Raw genomic sequence first — 18,283 nt, 5'->3', positions numbered from 1 at the left:
ACTTTATTGTCACTTCAACCATATACAGTTTAAAAATACACAGTGAGGCGAAACAACGTTCCTCCAGGAACCAAGGTGCTACAAGACAAGTTAGTGCAAAAAAAATAATAATATATAATATATCTAGTAATAATACACCAAATCCCCAAGTTGCATTTGTTGTGACTACAGTACTGCAATAAAAACAGGGGTCTGGAGTCTGCATGTTGCATAAAAGTCACTTTTTCCTATGACCTGATTTGTACGTGAGCCCTGGAGCAAACAAACACAGATGGGACATGCATGCACATTGCGCGACACTGGTTTTTCACCTGTTTTACAAAACGCAAGAGAGGAGAAGGGAATACCCCCGGCACCCCAACTGTGCTCGGATTTGCTGTCAGCACAGATTTTGTTTGAGTATTTCACATCTTAATAAGGTGGATGTTTATTTTCCTTCACACAAGACTAGCATCGATATCCATAATCCGATCTTGATCACTTGCACGTAGTGTGTAATCCTTGTTTCTGCCTTGCTAAGTCCCCCGTGTTGCCTGACACAACATGCATCATCAACATCTGTTGTAGATTGTCGAACTTTACAGGAGTTACTTTGAACTGTGGTGAAAAAAAATCTAACTCATAAATCCTCAGCCAGCAATTATGGTTAGGTTGATGAGAAGACATGGTGGAACAGACTTTTATAACATATGTAGTCAGCATATTTTGACACTTGAAATGTTAGTTACATCAGCAAAATATGAACAAAGTCAAAGGAGCCCCCCCCACCCGAATGTAAAGCACTGACTAGCTCAACAACTAAAGAAATGTCAGCTTTATGCACAAATTTCCACAATACATGGCAATCCTGATTTATTCACCCGAGAACAGATTATTTTAGGGTCATGTTTTATTTACCCAAATATGGTGTATCTAGGGACATTTTTTTTAAATACCAAAATAAACTAAATCCTGCCAGGACTGGAGAGATAACATATCCAGACTGTTGGAAGATTTTCAGGGTTAATTTGGAAATGTGACTGTGTCAAACACGTTTATTCCAAAGTACTAGAAGATTTATTTAGATTTAACGAGGGGGTGGTTATTAAGTTATTGACATGTTTGCTTAGCAAGTAAGCTAAAAAATGAATTTTGTTCTTTAAGGGGGTGCGGGTACTATTATCCTTCCATTCTCCAGCTTTTTACTTATATGGGCTATGCTGTTGTCACTGATCCTTTCCCCTGTTTTGTTATATCTGTAGCAGAAAATAAATAAATGTCACAAACTGGAAAGATCTCATTTTAGCTGATGACTTTGAAGACAAAAAAACCCTTTGAATAACCAACTTTCTATCAGTTGGTGGGACATCATGTGGAAATGAGTAACAGGCAAATTTGCTGCTGTATTGATGCCAGTAAAAAGTCTAGTACATATCTGAATGTAAGTATTACTGCACATTTGAAGGGGCAGCTTCTGTTTGTGTGCATTCACTAACCAACACTTACGGGCTGCTTCATGAGTTAGGCCTGTTCAACTGTGTGTTATACCAGATATTTAATCAGCTCTGTCACATGGCAGCAACTCAGTGTGTTTGGATATGCTCAAGACAACCTGCTGAATTTCAAACTGAGCATCAGAATCGGGAAGAAAGCTGATTTAAGTGATTTTGAATGTGGAATGGTTGTTGGTGCCAGATGCTGGTCTGAGGATTTCAAAAACTGCTGATCTACTGTCAATTACCTGCACAGTCCCCTCTAGGGTTTACAGAGAATGGTCTGGAAAAAAAGGAAATAGCCACTGAGCAGCAGTTCTCTGGCTGAAAATCCCATTTGACTGCCAGAGATCAGAGGAGATTGCACAGACTAGTTTGAGCTTGATAGGATGGCAATCAGCCAGGCTGTACTTTAGGACCAGCTCAGTTCTCAACATTCTGGCAGAGTTTTAGCTGATGGTGTCATCTTTGGCCTTGGCTCAACAGTCACACTCTTCAATCATTCTCCTGATTTCCTCTGACACTGGTCTTCCTTGCCTACTGGATAACTCTCAAGCACTCACCTGCTGGCTTCTGCTGCTCACTCCTCCTCGGCTGTCGGGAGCAAAAAGAAAAGGTAAGATACCTCACCTGCCTGCCCTCAAGGTTCAAGGTTCAAGGTTCTTTATTTGTCACATGCATAGTTATACAAGTATAACACACACTTGCTCACCACTACACCCCATCAGTCTGAGAAAGAAAAGGAAATGTTGGACATCTTGTTTCACTCATTCAGTCACACTCTGACACTCACCTGGAAAACCACACCACCCTTAGGAAACCCAGCTCTCCGCGACCCCAAGTAAACAATCATTCATCGCTCCTCTTTGCAAATATTGTGTGCAGACATGACTCATCACTGCCTCATAGTGGATCACACACCTGTAAAACCTCTCACTGCCCTGCTTTAACTACAGTGATCCCTGTGTTCAATGAAGTGTTGCTAATAAGAAAGAAACAGTCTATTGAGTCTGCTTTTGGGTCCTCTTTTGTATTCCTGCTGTCTGTCTGACACTCAGATGATTTTTAAACTGGGGCCTTGAACATGACAATAAGTTCGCTGTACTCGAATGGTCTCCATAGTCACCAGATCTCAATCAAATAGAGCACCTTTGAGATTTGAGAGATTAGCATTATGGATATGTAGCCCACAAATCTGCAGCATGTACATAATGCTATCATGTGAATATGGACCAAAATCTCTAAAGGAATGTTTCCAGCATTGAATGTGAAAGCAAAATTATGTCCAACCCTACTAGCAACATTTACCTAATAAAGTATATGTGTGTGTTGTCAGGGCTTTGATGTATGAATCTGCATCTCCACTGGGTGCACACATGGCATTGCGAATGCACATGACTGCATTACTCTTCACAATTCATGACTTTTCTAGACAAAAAAAAGAACTCACACTTAGAAGATGAGTTGGTTTTTGTTTTTTTGTGGTGTGTGTGTGTGTAGCCAATAGATATATTGGACATGCCAAGTAAGTGTAAAATAAAATTCAACAAATAACAAATGTTTGAGGATTGCCAAACAGGTTTCTCTTTCCTGGTGCTAGTAAACTCACAACTTTTCTAGTAATATCACATCCTTTCCTAATGGGACATCTTGAACGGATCACATACCAGCATGCACACACACATACATATACTGCTGAGACAACACATCTCAGCAGCTGTTGCCGGGAATAAGTTATGGGTCATGCCACCTCCCACAGTCCACTGTGGGAAAAAATTTTCAACAACACAGGAGAACAATGACTTTGAATGTCTGCCATCTTTCACCCTGGATATCATTTTAAGGTTTTCAACACTCACCAGTTCAGGGTGTTCAGCCAGCTGGCCACTGATGTTGTTCCATGGAGCCAATTTTATTACACATGACGATAAAGCGGTAGAGATTTAAAAAAAAAAAAAAAAGGGGGTAATTAACCTGTAATTTAACGCCATCTGCAGGACATGCGCTGCAAGTGTAAAATAAGTTTTGTTTTTTGTTTTTAATTGTCGGATTGAATGAAGTCCGTTGGGATTTTTGTGTATTAACAAAACAGGAGAAAACGGTAGATAAGTAGAAAAAATAACCATAGCTTGCGCATTACTTTTCAGTGAAGGTGAAATAATTCAAGGCTTTCTCCTTATGTTAAGGTGGACGTATAGCGTCGTTGTTATGGTAACCACAACACACCAGGAAAGTGAAAAGTCGGTGATTGGGTTTTGCTGAGATTGGCTGTGAAATTATTATTATTATTTTTTAATTTTAAAGGCCTGCGAAGACTCCAGAGATATAACAATAAGGAATGTGTTTCCTTGTTTATCTAACAAACACCAAAAAACCGGACACAGCAAGTAAACTGGCTAATAAGTAAGTTTCTGCATGCTTTAAATGAACAACACACTTGTTGTACACTTGTGCTGTATTGTTATGTTGTATACACCTTTTCGTATCACATTAGCCCATTTTTTTTCTATTTTTATGGCCTTCTCGTGTGCCTTAGCAGAATTTAGAAGCAGAAACTAAGCTGGAGCCGCTTAGCACCAGTTATAGCCGATAAGCTGTCATAATTTGGTCTTTTTGCGTTTTTCGAAAAGGTACGCTTTCCGTGTGACGTTTACAGGTCTAATAATATACATGATCTTAAAATTTTCTGAATATGTTTAGGACAGTGCTCACGAATTACTTTGTGGGATCTACGTTTAAAAATAATATTTATTGATTTTGATTTCCGGTGTTCACCGGCGGAAGCGTAATCCTTCAGAATAAAAGCAGGCTTTTGCATGTCTAATTCGGTGTGTTCCGCACATACAAAACTTCTAATCATCCATCCACCCTCTTCCGCTGATCCTTCTCGGAGTCGCGGTGGGGCTGGAGCCGATGGCAGCTATCATAGGGCAAGAGGCGGGGTACACCCTGGACAGGTCACTGTGAGACAACAGTGCTAGCCACTGCACCGCTGTGCTGCCCACTTTTAGTCTTATGTTTTATTTATTGGTAAGCAAGCATAGGGAAGGCCATTAAATGTTGAAACTGTGTGCCAGGACTTTGGTGTAACAAATATTTACATATTTTCGGATTCCTGTCCCACGCAGCCTGTAGGATACTAATGTTTGTTTAGTGTGTTTCTGTCCTCAATATTATTATGTTTTGATCCAATCACTAGTGAATCCATCCCAGGAGGAGACAGAATGCAGGCCTCAGAGTGCAGAAGTTGAAGTGGAAGAGCAAGATGAGGATAAGGGAATGGAGGAGGACACCCCTCTAGTGGCCGTTGCACCCGATGCTTCACTCCCAGAAAAGCAGCCCTCAGCCTCCATTGTGGTCTCTGCTAGTCCTGCCTCCCAGTGTTTAGATGAGGTAACAATCATGTGCATTGTTATGTTGTTATTTTGTGAATGGCATTTTTAAATTGTTTTCAGAAAGACAAACATCCCTATTTGATAGTCAAAGGAGCTTGCAAAGAAAAGCGTCTGGACGTCCAGACGCTTTTCTTTGCAAGCTCCTTTGACTACGATGACCTGGATGACTGAGAACCTTCACAGACACAACCCTATTTGATAGTTATAGTGGCAGATTTAACTGCCATGATTCAAAAGAAAAGAAAATAGTATCAGATATGATATAGATGCATGTATTTGCACAAAGGCTAATGTTCAGGACTATTATTTCCTCCATTCTTTTGCAGTTTAATTTCTGATAACAAAGTATTGCACATACATAATGTGCGTTAAAGTGTTTGTCATAAACATTAAGTGTGAAAAAAAGTGAATATTTAGGAGTCATCCTGTGAATGAGCACAACACTTTTATTAACTTTATCATCACAGACAGTAAACAGACAGTAAAGTCACAGTCCCACAGTTTTATCATCTTCTGCGAAGCCAATATGAAATCTGCCTTTTATTTAGTGGCTTTATTGGTTCAACACCTCATAAACCCATTTGTTATGGGCATGCAGCACCTCATCCTGCATTTTTACAAGCCTCATTCAGCCTCGGACACTAGACGGCAGACACTTTCAAAGACACTCATGCGAAACTTGTATACATTTTTTGTATACATTCGTTTGAAAGGCGATTCCAGTACACAAGTGGAGCAGGCATGAAAAGGATTTTAAACCGACCGAACATTGAAATGTGCAACACAGCCATGGAATATTAATTTAATTTTTTTTCCCCAATATAAAAATTGCATATCTATTGGCACAACAGCTGAATATGAATGATAGAAAAGATCAATCTGATACACAAAGAATTCCAATTTATGCAGATATTTACTATGAATGATCACAATTATGCCTAGTCCTTGTCATTACTCAAATGTCATCAATCATTAGACTCTGTACTGCATGACCATTGTATCATATAAAAGCTATCATACCTCTCAAAGTAAAATAAATACTATACACATCCTCATAGTGAAGCATTTCTTTCCCCAATCCTTCCCATTTACAGTGTGTATAAAATGAAATAAATGGTGCTATACAGTTTCCTAACATTAGATAGCAGTATTGTACAAGAAGAAGATTTTACAGATTATGGCATAGAGAAGTGTGCAGTAATTCGGTGCATCCAAAGCTTGGAAACACATTTTTTTTCCTCACTGCAATGTCCTGCTTCGTGGCTGCTCTCAAGAAGACTCTAGTTAAACATCAATAATGCAGAATGCACACACATACATGACTCAATAGAAATTTATTGGATGCTGCGTATTTATACTGGGATGTCTTCTGTGGTATGGGGTAATGATAAATCGGCAAGCTGCCCGAGAGCAGTGAGATAAATGCCAGAGAAGGGCCAAGTAAAGCTATACATTTATTACTGACTGTAATTTTTCTAACAGTTTGACTCTCCAGCTTGAAGTCTTTCGTAATGATTATCGGACCCACTCAAAACTGTATCATCAGCTCTCGTATACCTCACTTGGGTGGCTGCTGTTAATTACAAAATCATTTACAGCAGAGAAAGTGATAGCTCATTAGTTTTTACTACTAGTATGTGCTGTGCTGTGTTTCTATGCTGGGTTTATGGCAGGAGGCAGCAGGACAGAAAGAGAAAAAAAAATGTCAAAGACCAGTGAAAAAATCTCTTCTGGTAACCCTCAATTTAATGTTATGGCCCACGTAGGAGGCTGGCCTACACTGCATGGGAGGTTTTTTTTTTGGTTTTTTTTTTAAAAAGAATTTTATTAGTCCATCATTGTTCATAGTCCATTGTCCTTTATTATCATCATTTTAATCCAACATTTTGAAGGCCACACTCACTAGAGTGGAAAAGTAATAGCACACTTAAATTTTTCACAATTATTGTTATCATTAATGCACCAAACTACTTATAGTCCTATGTGCACACGTACGCATGTGTAAATGTGTAAATGCATGACTACTAGTGAGTGTATGTGTGTTTGAGTCCTTATGTACTTGCTCTTCCATTTTCTTTGTCTTTGCCTGCATGACTGCACTCACCAATATTTACCTGTCCTTTTAAGGACCATAGTTCTTGGGCCGTATCATCATTTTGACAGTTTTAAAAGCCTGCCTGTAGTTGGTGGGGTAGTACTCGGTCGACATGTTGTGCCACGTTCCCCAGAAGATCCCGTTCCTGACTCCCTTGTATCGCTTGTGATAGTACTTCCCGTTGAGGTTGGCAGACATGCAGGCGTCAAACCACCAGCCGGAGCTGTAGTAGCCGCCGCAGTTCCCAGAGGGGTACATGTCGTTGTCGCGGTCGGGTGTGGAGAAGAACTTCTGGTCGTGGTTGAAGTGCTTGTTGAAACTGAGGGCGTTCCCAGCCGTCCCACTGTAATGAGACATTGATATATAAGGTGTGCTGTTCCAGTTTAAGGTGTTCTAGCAGCAACTGAGAGTGAGAAATATTGCATGTGCAGAAGTGAACCCTGTACCTGTATCCACTGACAGACAGACGGTAGCGTAGGTACTCATTGGCCACATAGAACTGATCATACTTTGCATATTCCCGGACACCCTCAAAGTCCTCTAGCTCGATACGCAGAATCATATCTTTTGCTTTTGTCAGCAAATGGATATGGTCATTGCCCAGCCAGAACTCACCTCTGCAGGATAGAAAGGAACAAAATGAGGCATGCTGATATATATATATATATAAAGCTCACATACTATGTTAGAATTTCAATTTTTTTTAGCAAAATGCATGTGTACTCCAATAGAGGAAAACAGGAGAGGAGGAGAGGAGACATTCTTTTAGTGGGAGTTTAATGCTGGATATTCAGACATGCTCAGAAGGTTGTTTTGAATAATTTGTTTTATATCTGCAACTTTATGATCAGTTGAAATGGGGTCAGATCATCTACTGTGGTCATCATTTCCCTAAGGCCTAGTCCACATGTAACTTGAGTCTTCTTTTGAAAATGGTGCCTTTTCTCCTTCATTTGCTAAGTAAATAAGTCTGCACAAAAAGATAAAAATGAAATGAATGGGGTTTAAGAGCATGCCAAACCAACAGGCAGCATTACCCTGACCTCAAAGCCATAAACTCTTGTTGGCCTTATGAGCCAAAAATGTTGTTTTTGTACTTGTGATCATTCACTACTCTCTACTCCCTGTATAAGGAGTTTTATGTAGAAAGCTAAATAGCGAGCCCAATAACAAAATGGAAAAATGGCTTCTGATAATATTTGCCTCATTTTCTCTGTCTTGTTACATCAACGCTGTCACACAGTTAGAGCAGAATAGATCAACATCGCTTAGATAAGTGACTAATAATGTGCATATTTCTGATAAGTGCATTGAACAGAGTGTAATTCCTCAAGTTGATGAATCTAAATACTTTGTGGCAGTTTATTTAGTGTTCTGCTTTCTTTTGTTTCTTTACTCTGTCTCTTTTACTTCAACGCAATGCATGATGGAATGCAGCACTTGGGTTTTCCACTTTGAATACTTTGGGTATAACAGTCCTTCCTGTACATACAACAGCACTACAAATATGGCAGACTCACAGTGTTATCATGTGGACCAAAGACCAAAACACACAGGAAAAAGTTCTGATCTTTTTTAAATATCTCTATACGTCCCCTTAGTTTTATGCATGATAATCAATCACTGATAATGAAAACAGGTGTTGAACAAACAGTGATATAGAGAACAGGTGTGCATCATTAGCTCCTAAGTACTGAGGGATTAGACTCTCTCAGGTTTTGGTAAAAGTATTCTGTAGCACATGACATTAAATGAGCTCTAATTCACTGGTAAAAGAACAGTATAGATGAACAATTTCCTACTAGCAAGACAAAAAAATAAATACATTGAACAAACTGCTTGTTTTTGTGTATTCTTTCAAACTGTATAGCTTGCAGCTAGTTAGATGAGCATGTGGTAGGCTCTAGTGTAATGAGGGTCCAGAAAATAGTTGAGTTTGACTTAATGCAGTAGTGTGTAGTGCTGACTTAAAATGATACAGGCTTGACATATAACAATGCATGCTAATTAAAAAAGTTGTCCAACCTTGGCTGGACCTGCTTAATGTCACTATGTCACATGACATTAAAAAGAGTTTTCAGTGTCAGTCGTTGCATTTGCAACCAGATACATTATGTAAGGAGTTTGGTTGCAAGCTGGCAGCGTAAACTTTGAAGCTTCTCTGTGAACAAAGAACCTTGCTCTCACTAGCTTAAGGCTTCACTGATACACATGATGCGTGGCACATTTCGTTATTCTAAGAATGTCTTTCAAAAGGGGATGTTTTTGTTTCTTTTATCTGTTGCTTCTGACAGCTAATGCTATTTCTATGGGAAAAGTGTATGGATTAAGCCTTTTATTGGGTTTTTAAAAGGTTTATACACATTCAGATTCAGACTGTAAACAATAACTGGACAGATTCCTGTACTAAGAAGCAGTTTTTGGGCTTAACGTCTGGTAACTTTGAGTTTAATCCTGTGTTTTCAGTATTGCAAAAGCAGTTTGAGTCTTACTATCACCATGGTAACTTGTGCTGCAGACCTAACCTGCTCCACAACAGGTTATGGTCAAGATAAGAGGTCCACATGTATGAAATCACCATCTACTGACCAATCAGATCCTTGGAAAATAGGATCACCATTCCTGGAGGATCGCTTAGACCTTGGTGCACAGATAGTAAGAGGGCCTAAAGGTTTTTCAAAAGGATCTAGGCATCTAGGATCTTTTTCTTTACTCGATGAACCTCAGTAATAAATCTAGATTCTTAAAAGCAACGTTGTTCCTTCACTTTCTTTTACCTTCGCTGCAGACCATAGAACAATAAACCATTTTATTGTTCTATTAGCCTTAATATATTGTTGGGGAACATGGCTCTCAGACATCTAGGCCTCCAGGTGAAAGAATAAGGCAACCACTGTAGTATATACACATCTAAACACTAATTTGAGTGAATGCGTTCATATATTGGAAAGCTCTGGGTTTACTTATGCAGTTCATAACCACCGTTGCGTGACTGCTTAGGCTGATTGCTGATGTTTGAATAAGTGAAGCAAGATAAGGAAAAGATATCCTGGATATGCTGAGCATGCTTTGTCGTAAATTATCAGAGGAATGCCCAATTGTGGGGGAGGAGGGGTAAAGAAAATAACTAACCTGAGGTTCCCAAAGCCTTTCTTATACTCAGCCCAGGTGCGGTTGAAGCTGACGGACCCATTGAGGCGTTGCTGTATCACAGTCCAGCCACCTCCGAAGGACTCCATGTCACAGAATACCTCAAACGTCCCATTGCGAGCGTCAGGTGTCACACGATATATACCGTTCCTCCTCACTTCCAGCACATTGTAGTCTGAACAGTCCCGAGGGGCTAAGATGACTGCATGGGTGGCAGTGAGAAAGAGAGAAGGGAGAGTAGTTATAAGCAGATGTTACTGGATGATATTCAGTAATATTTTCACTTTGGTCTGGCATTGTTCCCTGAGACAGTAATAGAAACAGGCCCTGAGGCTGAGGAAGGCTGGAGAAAAGAAAATGAGATAGGTTAGTAGGAAATCCAGTGTGGAATTTCTCATCCCTGCCTTCATTTAAGAGGAATGCATTCAAACACAAAAACACCCCTTCACCACATTCTTTTTGCCTGTCAGACATCTTCCCCTAACCATTTATTATGTATAAAATAACATTAAAAACAAGCTGATTGTGAAATATGTATTTCACAATATATCCATGCTTATCTGAAATATAGTATTTAGAACCATTGAAGAAACAGCCTCTGCCAGGGGATAAATTCCTCTAATCTCCCCACGTGCTACAACACAGGTCCATTTTGTATACCTTCAATGCATTCTGAGCACTTTTTTTTTACCTGGCCACTTATTCGTCTACCTTTTCCTCCCATCCCTTGTGTCGCATTGCAGGCTACCGAATCAATCCAAAACCAAGGTCCAAAGACTCCTGTCAGTTAGGATTTTGGAAGTGAATGGAACAGTCTTGTTAAAACGTGGGAAAGTGTAAAACTGGATTAGAGAGCCATACCCCCTCCATGCACACTGGCACCTTGGGTCTAAATTGTCCTGACACTGGGCAGGCAGCATGTTGGACTCCTTTTGAGTGTTAGATGCGCTCCATTGATGATACAATGTTCTCATAGTCCTTAATCTCTCTAGAGGTGCAGTAGATTATAATAGTGCTGGGGTAGGCGGTGCTCATACCCCAGCAGTAGTACTGGTATAGGAAGGAAAACAGGTGTAGGGAGTGAACAGTGTTTGTAGAATGAAAAATGCATGTTGCTGTAGATAGTTGTATTTCTATTTTAAAAGGAACTTAACTAGCAGATGGAGCACAAACATTTATTTTGCTCTCTAAATAAGCAACTTCGTTTTCTGACAACATTACACTTGAATGCTTCAAGTGCAAAATAGCTGCAGATGGTAAATCACTCCATATGGGAGTCGATCGCAAGGTTGAAATGTATCCTTGTCACCTTAACAGCTCGGTCGGCATTTGGCAACAAAAGAATTGACCCGTAAATTCTTTCAGTGTCACACTCACTTTCAGCGTCTGACTGCAGTGTCGCCACTTTACATCTTCTTTTCTATTTGTCCCCATCTATCTGACTGGGCAGTCAGTGTCCCGAGACAGACAAGAGTGATCTCCATCTCAGTACGTCTGGCAATGTGCCTGACCTAAATAACTCTAATATCAGCCACTTACTCGTTCCTGAAAAACTCTTGGCTGATGGGCTGTCTATGTGACTGTTGAGGAAAATTAATAGCTAATTGGTCTGGGACAAGGAAAGTGATATGTGTCATTTCTGAAAATGATCCCAAAACAGTGTATGTTTACAGTAAAAGGACAAAGCCCGCTAGGGGATGTACTCATTTCTGAGTTGTTGTTTGTGGACAGCAGAGAAACAGCGTGAGGTAAAAGCCTGGTACCCACATTACTATTCTAACCTTGACAACGAAGGCCCTGTAAACTCATCGAAGCAGCAATTTTAGCCTATGTCATGACTTTTCCCCGCAAATCCCACAGCAGTGAGAAGTCAGACAAAGCACTGGAACATGACTCATATGTTGTTTTGCTCTGAGGGGAAAGTTCAAACAATTTTACCAGAGCAAAGTTTCCCCATTCTTCTTCTTTCTTACTCACTTTTTTGACTGGCAAGTCGACTGACATAGGCTGATGAGTCCCACGCCATATTGACTGACATGCTTTTTATAGATGACATTTTGACAGACTGATTTGACTCTTGGCGCTTTGCCTGTTTGACTTCAGACCACACAAGAGATTCTCATAAAAGGAAGACAATTATTATCAAGAAGTATGCCTCATGTCAACTGAGGAAATGTGTATCGAAAGCGATAGCATACTACTGCTTATACTATTTCAGTTTTGATGGAAAGAAACTAAAAAAAACTGTGCTTCCCTTATGAAGTTGCCCGACACCAAATTTCCAAACGAGCAGTTCTTGATGGAGGACTAAACATCTATTCTCATTTTGTATGATTGAGTTAATGTAGCTGAACAGGGACATGAATTTCTATGCTTCCTGCAGGAGTGAAAGTGAAGATCAGTGCTCGTTGCAAAAATGGAAATTGGCAAAATGAGCGAAAATGAACGCTTAGAGCACTTAGAGTGATAACAGCATCTTGACAAATGTAGTTTTACTCCCTATTAATGGTGAAATTGCAATTCTACATTGGGTTAAATGATGGTTACGGTCCTCACAAAGTTGGCATTTTTTAAAATTTGTCAGTGCAGTTTGTGTAAAAGGCCTACAGCAATTTTTTAACCTGCCAGAAATGCCTTATGTAGCTTTAGTTAAAATGCTAGATAGTTTATTTTTTGCTTCACTAAACACTTTTGACATTGTGGTAAATAACCAGGAAACTCTTATCAGTGAAAGTCTGTTTTACTCTGCCCATTAGGAGCTCGCAGAGGAACATGATCAGCATCTGGTTTGAAAGTTTTAAGACAAGAAAAATTCTAAAAGATGTTCATTTAGCAACTTTTGGAGTAACTTTTTATCGCGATTTCTAATTTTAGTGATCTTGTGAAACACCCTAACACAACGTATTGGTCGCTTTCCTCAGTAACAGCAGCTGTTTCTTTTCTGCTACATTTGGATGGAATTCAGACACCATTAGGCACGGTCTCCTGAGCTGAAGTCGGATGCTTATCCAGTTCTTGACCTGAACAAAGCAGATAGATGTAGAAAGACAAGTGCTACTGACCCTGGGTGCCATCTGTGACTACTGTAGTGTCAGGAAAGCCGCCTTCATTATTACTTGTGGTATTGGCAAGAGATAATGAGCGCTTGTCTTTTTATGCAGTAATGAGCATCCAAGAGCATGACCTCCAGAAGGAGGCAGGGAGGGAAGCAGAGAGAAGGGACTAGGAAAGAGAATTAAAGAGGGGGAGACAGTAAGAGGTAGGGCAATAGAAAAAGAAATATGAAATAGAGGAAAAATGAGGAGAGGGTATAGATGCTTTGAGGATAAATGCATACGGGAGGGGAAAAATGATCAGGTTTGATGGAGAAAGAAGCAAGTTGGAGAAGCAAACAGAAGAGAAAGGGATGGGATTCCCTTCACACCACTGTTCCAGCTAATCTGCTTAGAAATAAGCTCACATCTGTTTTCTACATAAAAGCCCCAATATAGTGTAACATTCATAGTGAAGTACTGGATAGTATTTGCTTTCTGAAAGTGCCCTGCATTTCTACTGTGCTCGCATCCAAAATAGCTTTTACATCAATGTAAAGTGGGGTATTTGTTTTGCTTAGCTAGTCTGCAACCCCCACTGTTTCTAGATACAATATCGCAGGCTTGTTTAAACGGTCATAAAACTTCCAAGCAGGGAAGCACAGATTAATCTGCAAAATATCGATATCAGCTAGTGTTGGTTTGTTGGCTGATATCTCCAAGTACAACAGCATCTACTGGTGTCAGTGATATTCATCTATTTTGCTCGAATCAATTTCATGCTGGCTAATTGTTCAAAGATAGCGTGATGCTGTTACACTTTAAAGCATTTCACTGTCGATGTGTATCGGCCCAGAGTTTCACTATGTGTGCATTCCTACTTTCAAGTGTGGGTCTTTTTCTGCCTTCCCTTTTTGAGTTTGTGCGTATGGAGAGTAGTGAGGGGTCACTTCGGTTAGTTATGTAAGAGTTAAAGTGAATTCTCACTTTGAACCAAGTTCTATTGCTTCACTCCAGTGCAGTATGTGCTCAACTTAAAGCTATTTCACTCTGTCCATTTGTGCACTGGCTACTCTGAACCAGCCACTCCACTCCAGTAATGTAATGAATACAGTAACCTTTTGGTACGCATTAAGATGATGGAAAATTCCATTTCTCAAATCTAGACTACACCTAAATATATAATATTCTTCATATCAGTAATGGAGGAGAGATGTTGCAACAGACCAGTGAGTGTGGTTGACAAGGACACTGGCAACATAGATTTCACTTTTCATTTCCAAGGAAGAAAGGTCTTGTTGGGTGAAAGTAAACACCCTGACTCTGATTATTTTTGAAGTTGATTATAATGTCCACTCAGGAATGATTGAATACAGCCTATGCCAGAAAATATATCCCCCTGCAACCCTGAACTGCTAAACTTATTTAACCAACAGGGTTTTATTACAATAATAACATCTTTTTTTTAGGAAATAAAAAATTGAAAAGTGCACTCTTGATCATGCTCAGAAGGATTACAAAAATGTATGAGAAGAACAGAAGAGAAAAGGGGGGCGAAACATGAAATGGCAAAGATATAACAGAATAAAACATAACAGAAAAACACATTCTCTTTTAACTGAAAGCCCTTGTCACTGGGAAGATGGAGAGGGCAGATCACAAGATCAGATGAAAAATAACAGGACCAAAGGAATGGAGGGTAAGTATAACAATGTAGAGAATATTATTATTATTAATTATCTTAATAAAAGTAAGCTTACACTGAGGGCCAGTCTGGGCTGGACATTCGGTGGTACAGCTGGAGCTGAGCTTGTTGACCACTCCGGTGATGTTCTCCACCCGCCTGTCCACTATAGCCTGTACATTCTCCATGTTAAGAAGGTTGATTCCCTCCAGTCGACCCTGCAGAGCTGAGATTTGGTTCCTGGCATTGCGCAGGCTGGCTGACATCCTATTCAGCTTCACCTGAGAAAGGCCAGAGCAAGCGTGAAGGAAATTATTTTTGGCACGCACTACAAAGCAGGCAGATTACCGAAGTCACCAGCCTCCTTCATTGTTTCACCAGCCAATTTGAATTTTAGAATGGAAACAAAGTCTGCGTTACGATTGGCTGTCTGCCAAAGTGGCTGTGAGAGTCAATAAGCTTACCAGACGGCAGAAATTTACTGTCACTGGGCTGGTGTCTAACTCTGATTTTCCCACCCTGCTTATTGTACCAGAAATTTTCCCTGGCAGAGTGGCGCCAGGTAGGACTTTGCGTGTCTTTTGACATCTGGTCAGTTTGCATTCCAGCTGGGCGCATCTGACTGGAAGCATGAAACGCGCTTCATATCAGTGTCCCCTAACACTTTCACAAAGCTGCTAAAGATCTGTCTTTCTGACAATTTGCAGGGTTTTAATGGAACAGAGGAAACAGAGGAAATGGTGCAGTGCTACTATTTCACATGTTGTACACACCTCTGTGCTCTACAGATGTAGCAGAAAATGCACGCTGTATTGAACTATACCAAAACAATTTTAGATCAAGGTGAATAAATGATAAATTTGAGCTCAACCAAGTGTATTTGTAAGGTAAATGATTTATTCCTTGGTTCAGTCTTATATCTTTTCCTGTAAGTGTTAACTTTGCCTCTTACCTGCATCTCCTGCATGTTTTGGCTCGGAGCAGGTTTCCCAAAAATTGAACCCGGTCTTGCGGCATCCACAGTAGCTCCAGGAACCATCCCATCTCCCCTCTCCTCTTGGCTGGATCCACCTTGCACCTCCTGCCCCGTCACTTTTTCCCCGGCATCCCCCTGAATCGGGATCTGGTCTGCCTGCTGGTGTCCAAAAACTCCGCTGCCCCGTGCCCCACGGCACTCCTGGCACCCGCTTTTCAGCTTGTTCACTACCTCCTTCAGGCTCTGCAGCTCCTTCATCGTCTTCTCCAGCAGCCTGAACTGCTTGGGCAGCTGGATGGTGAGGGGAGGCAGAGTGATCTGGTAAGGGCAGTCCTCCCCGTCCTCTGCCCCAGAGCTCCCACACTGGCCCATAGGTCTAAGTTTGACAGGGCAAGAAGTGGGAGTACCAGACTCAAATCCCAAATGGTAGGATCCTCTAGAGTCCCATCGCTGGTGAGAGTTACCAGGAAAGTCTGCTGCCTGGCTGATTCTGAGTAATAAGGTGCCTGTAAGCAGGAGACCAGCACAAACGCAAAGTCCAATTGTCCTCATCCTTCTGTGAGATTTTTAAATAAGTGTGTGTAAAGAGAAAGCGTCTGTGGCTGCCTCTGATATGAACTTGGAGTGTATAGTAGTGTTTTTGTATGTGTGTGCATGTGTGTGTGCCTGCAGATGTCCCGTGTAAGTGTGTGGATGTGTGTCCAGTATCTTATTTGGTGTAAGAGAGTGTGTGCATGTGTATGAGTGCAGTCTGCAGGAGGGAAAGAGCGCAGGGGAACTGCCGCTGCCTCAGATAGCTGTGTCATTAATATCAGGACAAGTGAGGGAGGGAGGGAGGGAGGGAGAGAGAGGTAGAGAAAGGGATGTGAGAGAGGGAATGTGCTGATTTTCAGAGGATGGGAGGGGCAGCACTATTGCGTAATGCAAAACACCATATCAACAGCACTGTAAAAAAAAAAAAAAAAAGATTGGTGGTGGTTGGTAGATAGAGAAAGAGGCAGAGTCCTTTGCCTGCAGTCCATGCATGCTGCCATCCTGCCATATTCTCAAGTCAGCTCATTTCCCCGAAGAGCAGAATGACTCAGTCCACAGGAACTATTCACTCACTGCTCTTTTTTTTTTTTATGCTGTTTTTTTTCCACAGTTTTTAACATTTAAAGACCCCTCGTTGACCTGGTTCAGATTCCAAAGCGTTACTGAAAACACTTGATAACATCCACTGCGCTAAAGTCTCTCAATTGTCTCCGGATGGGCTCAATTCCTGTATATATATGGTTTAGTACCAGAGAAAAGGTTTGTTTCAGTTTGTTTAAGCTGGCGATTTCTTTCACCTACTGAGCCTGCTTGGGATCTTGCAAATTGAGCATAACATTCATTAGAGACTTTTATAAAATGAGTTTCACCTGAATGCTGAGATTTTCTGAACATTGAGTGTGTACTGATACGCTGTCGTGATAAGATTAAATTTTTGCACTATAATACACTTGCAGACTACAAACCTACATTAACATGAAGAAAAACATTTCAGTTCAGATAAGATATGGCACTAGAGAGCTTCTATAACCATATCTTAAAGGTGCCCTTTGGATTGTCCTTGGACACAAATTCAAATACATATTCATATTTAGCGTTTCTTACTAAAGCCAATTGTTTGTACCTGTCCTGAGTGCTTGTTCGATGACTGGACAGCTGCAGGTCCCCCTGCCTACACAATGTTCAAAGTCAGACAGCGCGCTTGGTTTAAACTTGTTTTTCATTGTTGCACAACTATTTCTATGATTTCCCCAGTACTCTGTTTCCACCTTTCTACCGGTTAGTTAGTTATTTATTTATTTATTTTGGTGTTCAGTTGCTGGTGATTATGAGTCTGGAGCATTTCTGACACAGTGCTTTTATGTGTCATGTCAGGAAATGTTTGGAATAGCTGTTCAATTCTTTTTCTCTAGTGTGGCGAAAATATGGTAATGAAAAGCATGTTTTATGTAACAGCAGGCACGTTACACGTGCAACATTTTACTAAGAACAAAACAGCTTTTTTTTAACTGAAGTAGCTTCACTTCCAGTCAGGGTGAATGTGATTAACTGAAGGTGCTCTTTATTTTACCCACTTAATGATTCATCAGGAAGAAGGTCTAGTTTTTCAATGAAGGAAAACAGAAATGTTATAAATACAAAATCAGGAATTTGCAAGGCTTAAGTTTAATGAACAATGCCTTGGCTGGCACTTCAGCAATATGTTTAGGTATTTATGTTCTCATTGAAAACTTTACCTTGTCTCCTGTAGTGGTGGTGATCACAGAGTAACTCCTACCATAATACATCCCTATGATAACGATGGTGTCGCAATACAGTGATTCAGTAGAAATTGTCATTTTCATTGTCATTTTATTATTCAGTTTTGTCTACAGGGTGGGCCATTTATATGGATACACCGTAATAAAATGGGAATGGTTGGTGATATCAAAGTCCTGTTTGTGGC

General features: G+C 40.5%; 2 protein-coding genes across 4 annotated transcripts in view; one reads left to right on the top strand and one right to left on the bottom strand.

The window, feature by feature from the left end:
- Positions 1–3,308: 3,308 nt before the first annotated feature.
- The window catches only part of ccdc146 (coiled-coil domain containing 146), a 68,088-nt gene continuing 53,113 nt past the window's right edge, over positions 3,309–18,283 (top strand). The window contains exons 1-4 of one of the 3 annotated variants that reach the window (XM_082511549.1): positions 3,309–3,573; positions 3,659–3,683; positions 3,777–3,875; positions 4,672–4,865. In XM_082511549.1, the coding sequence (XP_082367675.1) occupies position 3,875; positions 4,672–4,865 (195 nt within the window). In that variant the 5' untranslated portion in view covers positions 3,309–3,573; positions 3,659–3,683; positions 3,777–3,874. The other 2 variants (XM_082511548.1, XM_082511550.1) reach the window with 2 other exon arrangements.
- fgl2a (fibrinogen-like 2a) lies at positions 5,296–16,600 on the bottom strand. The gene is made up of 5 exons (XM_082511563.1): positions 15,781–16,600; positions 14,905–15,109; positions 10,095–10,314; positions 7,409–7,579; positions 5,296–7,305 (listed from the first exon to the last, which is right to left on the bottom strand). The coding sequence occupies exons 1-5, from the start codon at positions 16,354–16,356 to the stop codon at positions 6,990–6,992; spliced, it is 1,488 nt and encodes a 495-aa protein (XP_082367689.1). The 5' UTR covers positions 16,357–16,600; the 3' UTR covers positions 5,296–6,989.

The sequence above is a fragment of the Aulonocara stuartgranti genome, assembly GCF_965226115.1.
Source record: "Aulonocara stuartgranti genome assembly, chromosome: 17".
NCBI classification, from domain to species: domain Eukaryota; kingdom Metazoa; phylum Chordata; class Actinopteri; order Cichliformes; family Cichlidae; genus Aulonocara; species Aulonocara stuartgranti.
The sequence above is the reverse complement of the archived record's forward strand: the minus strand, read 5'-3'. Positions and strand labels throughout refer to the sequence as shown.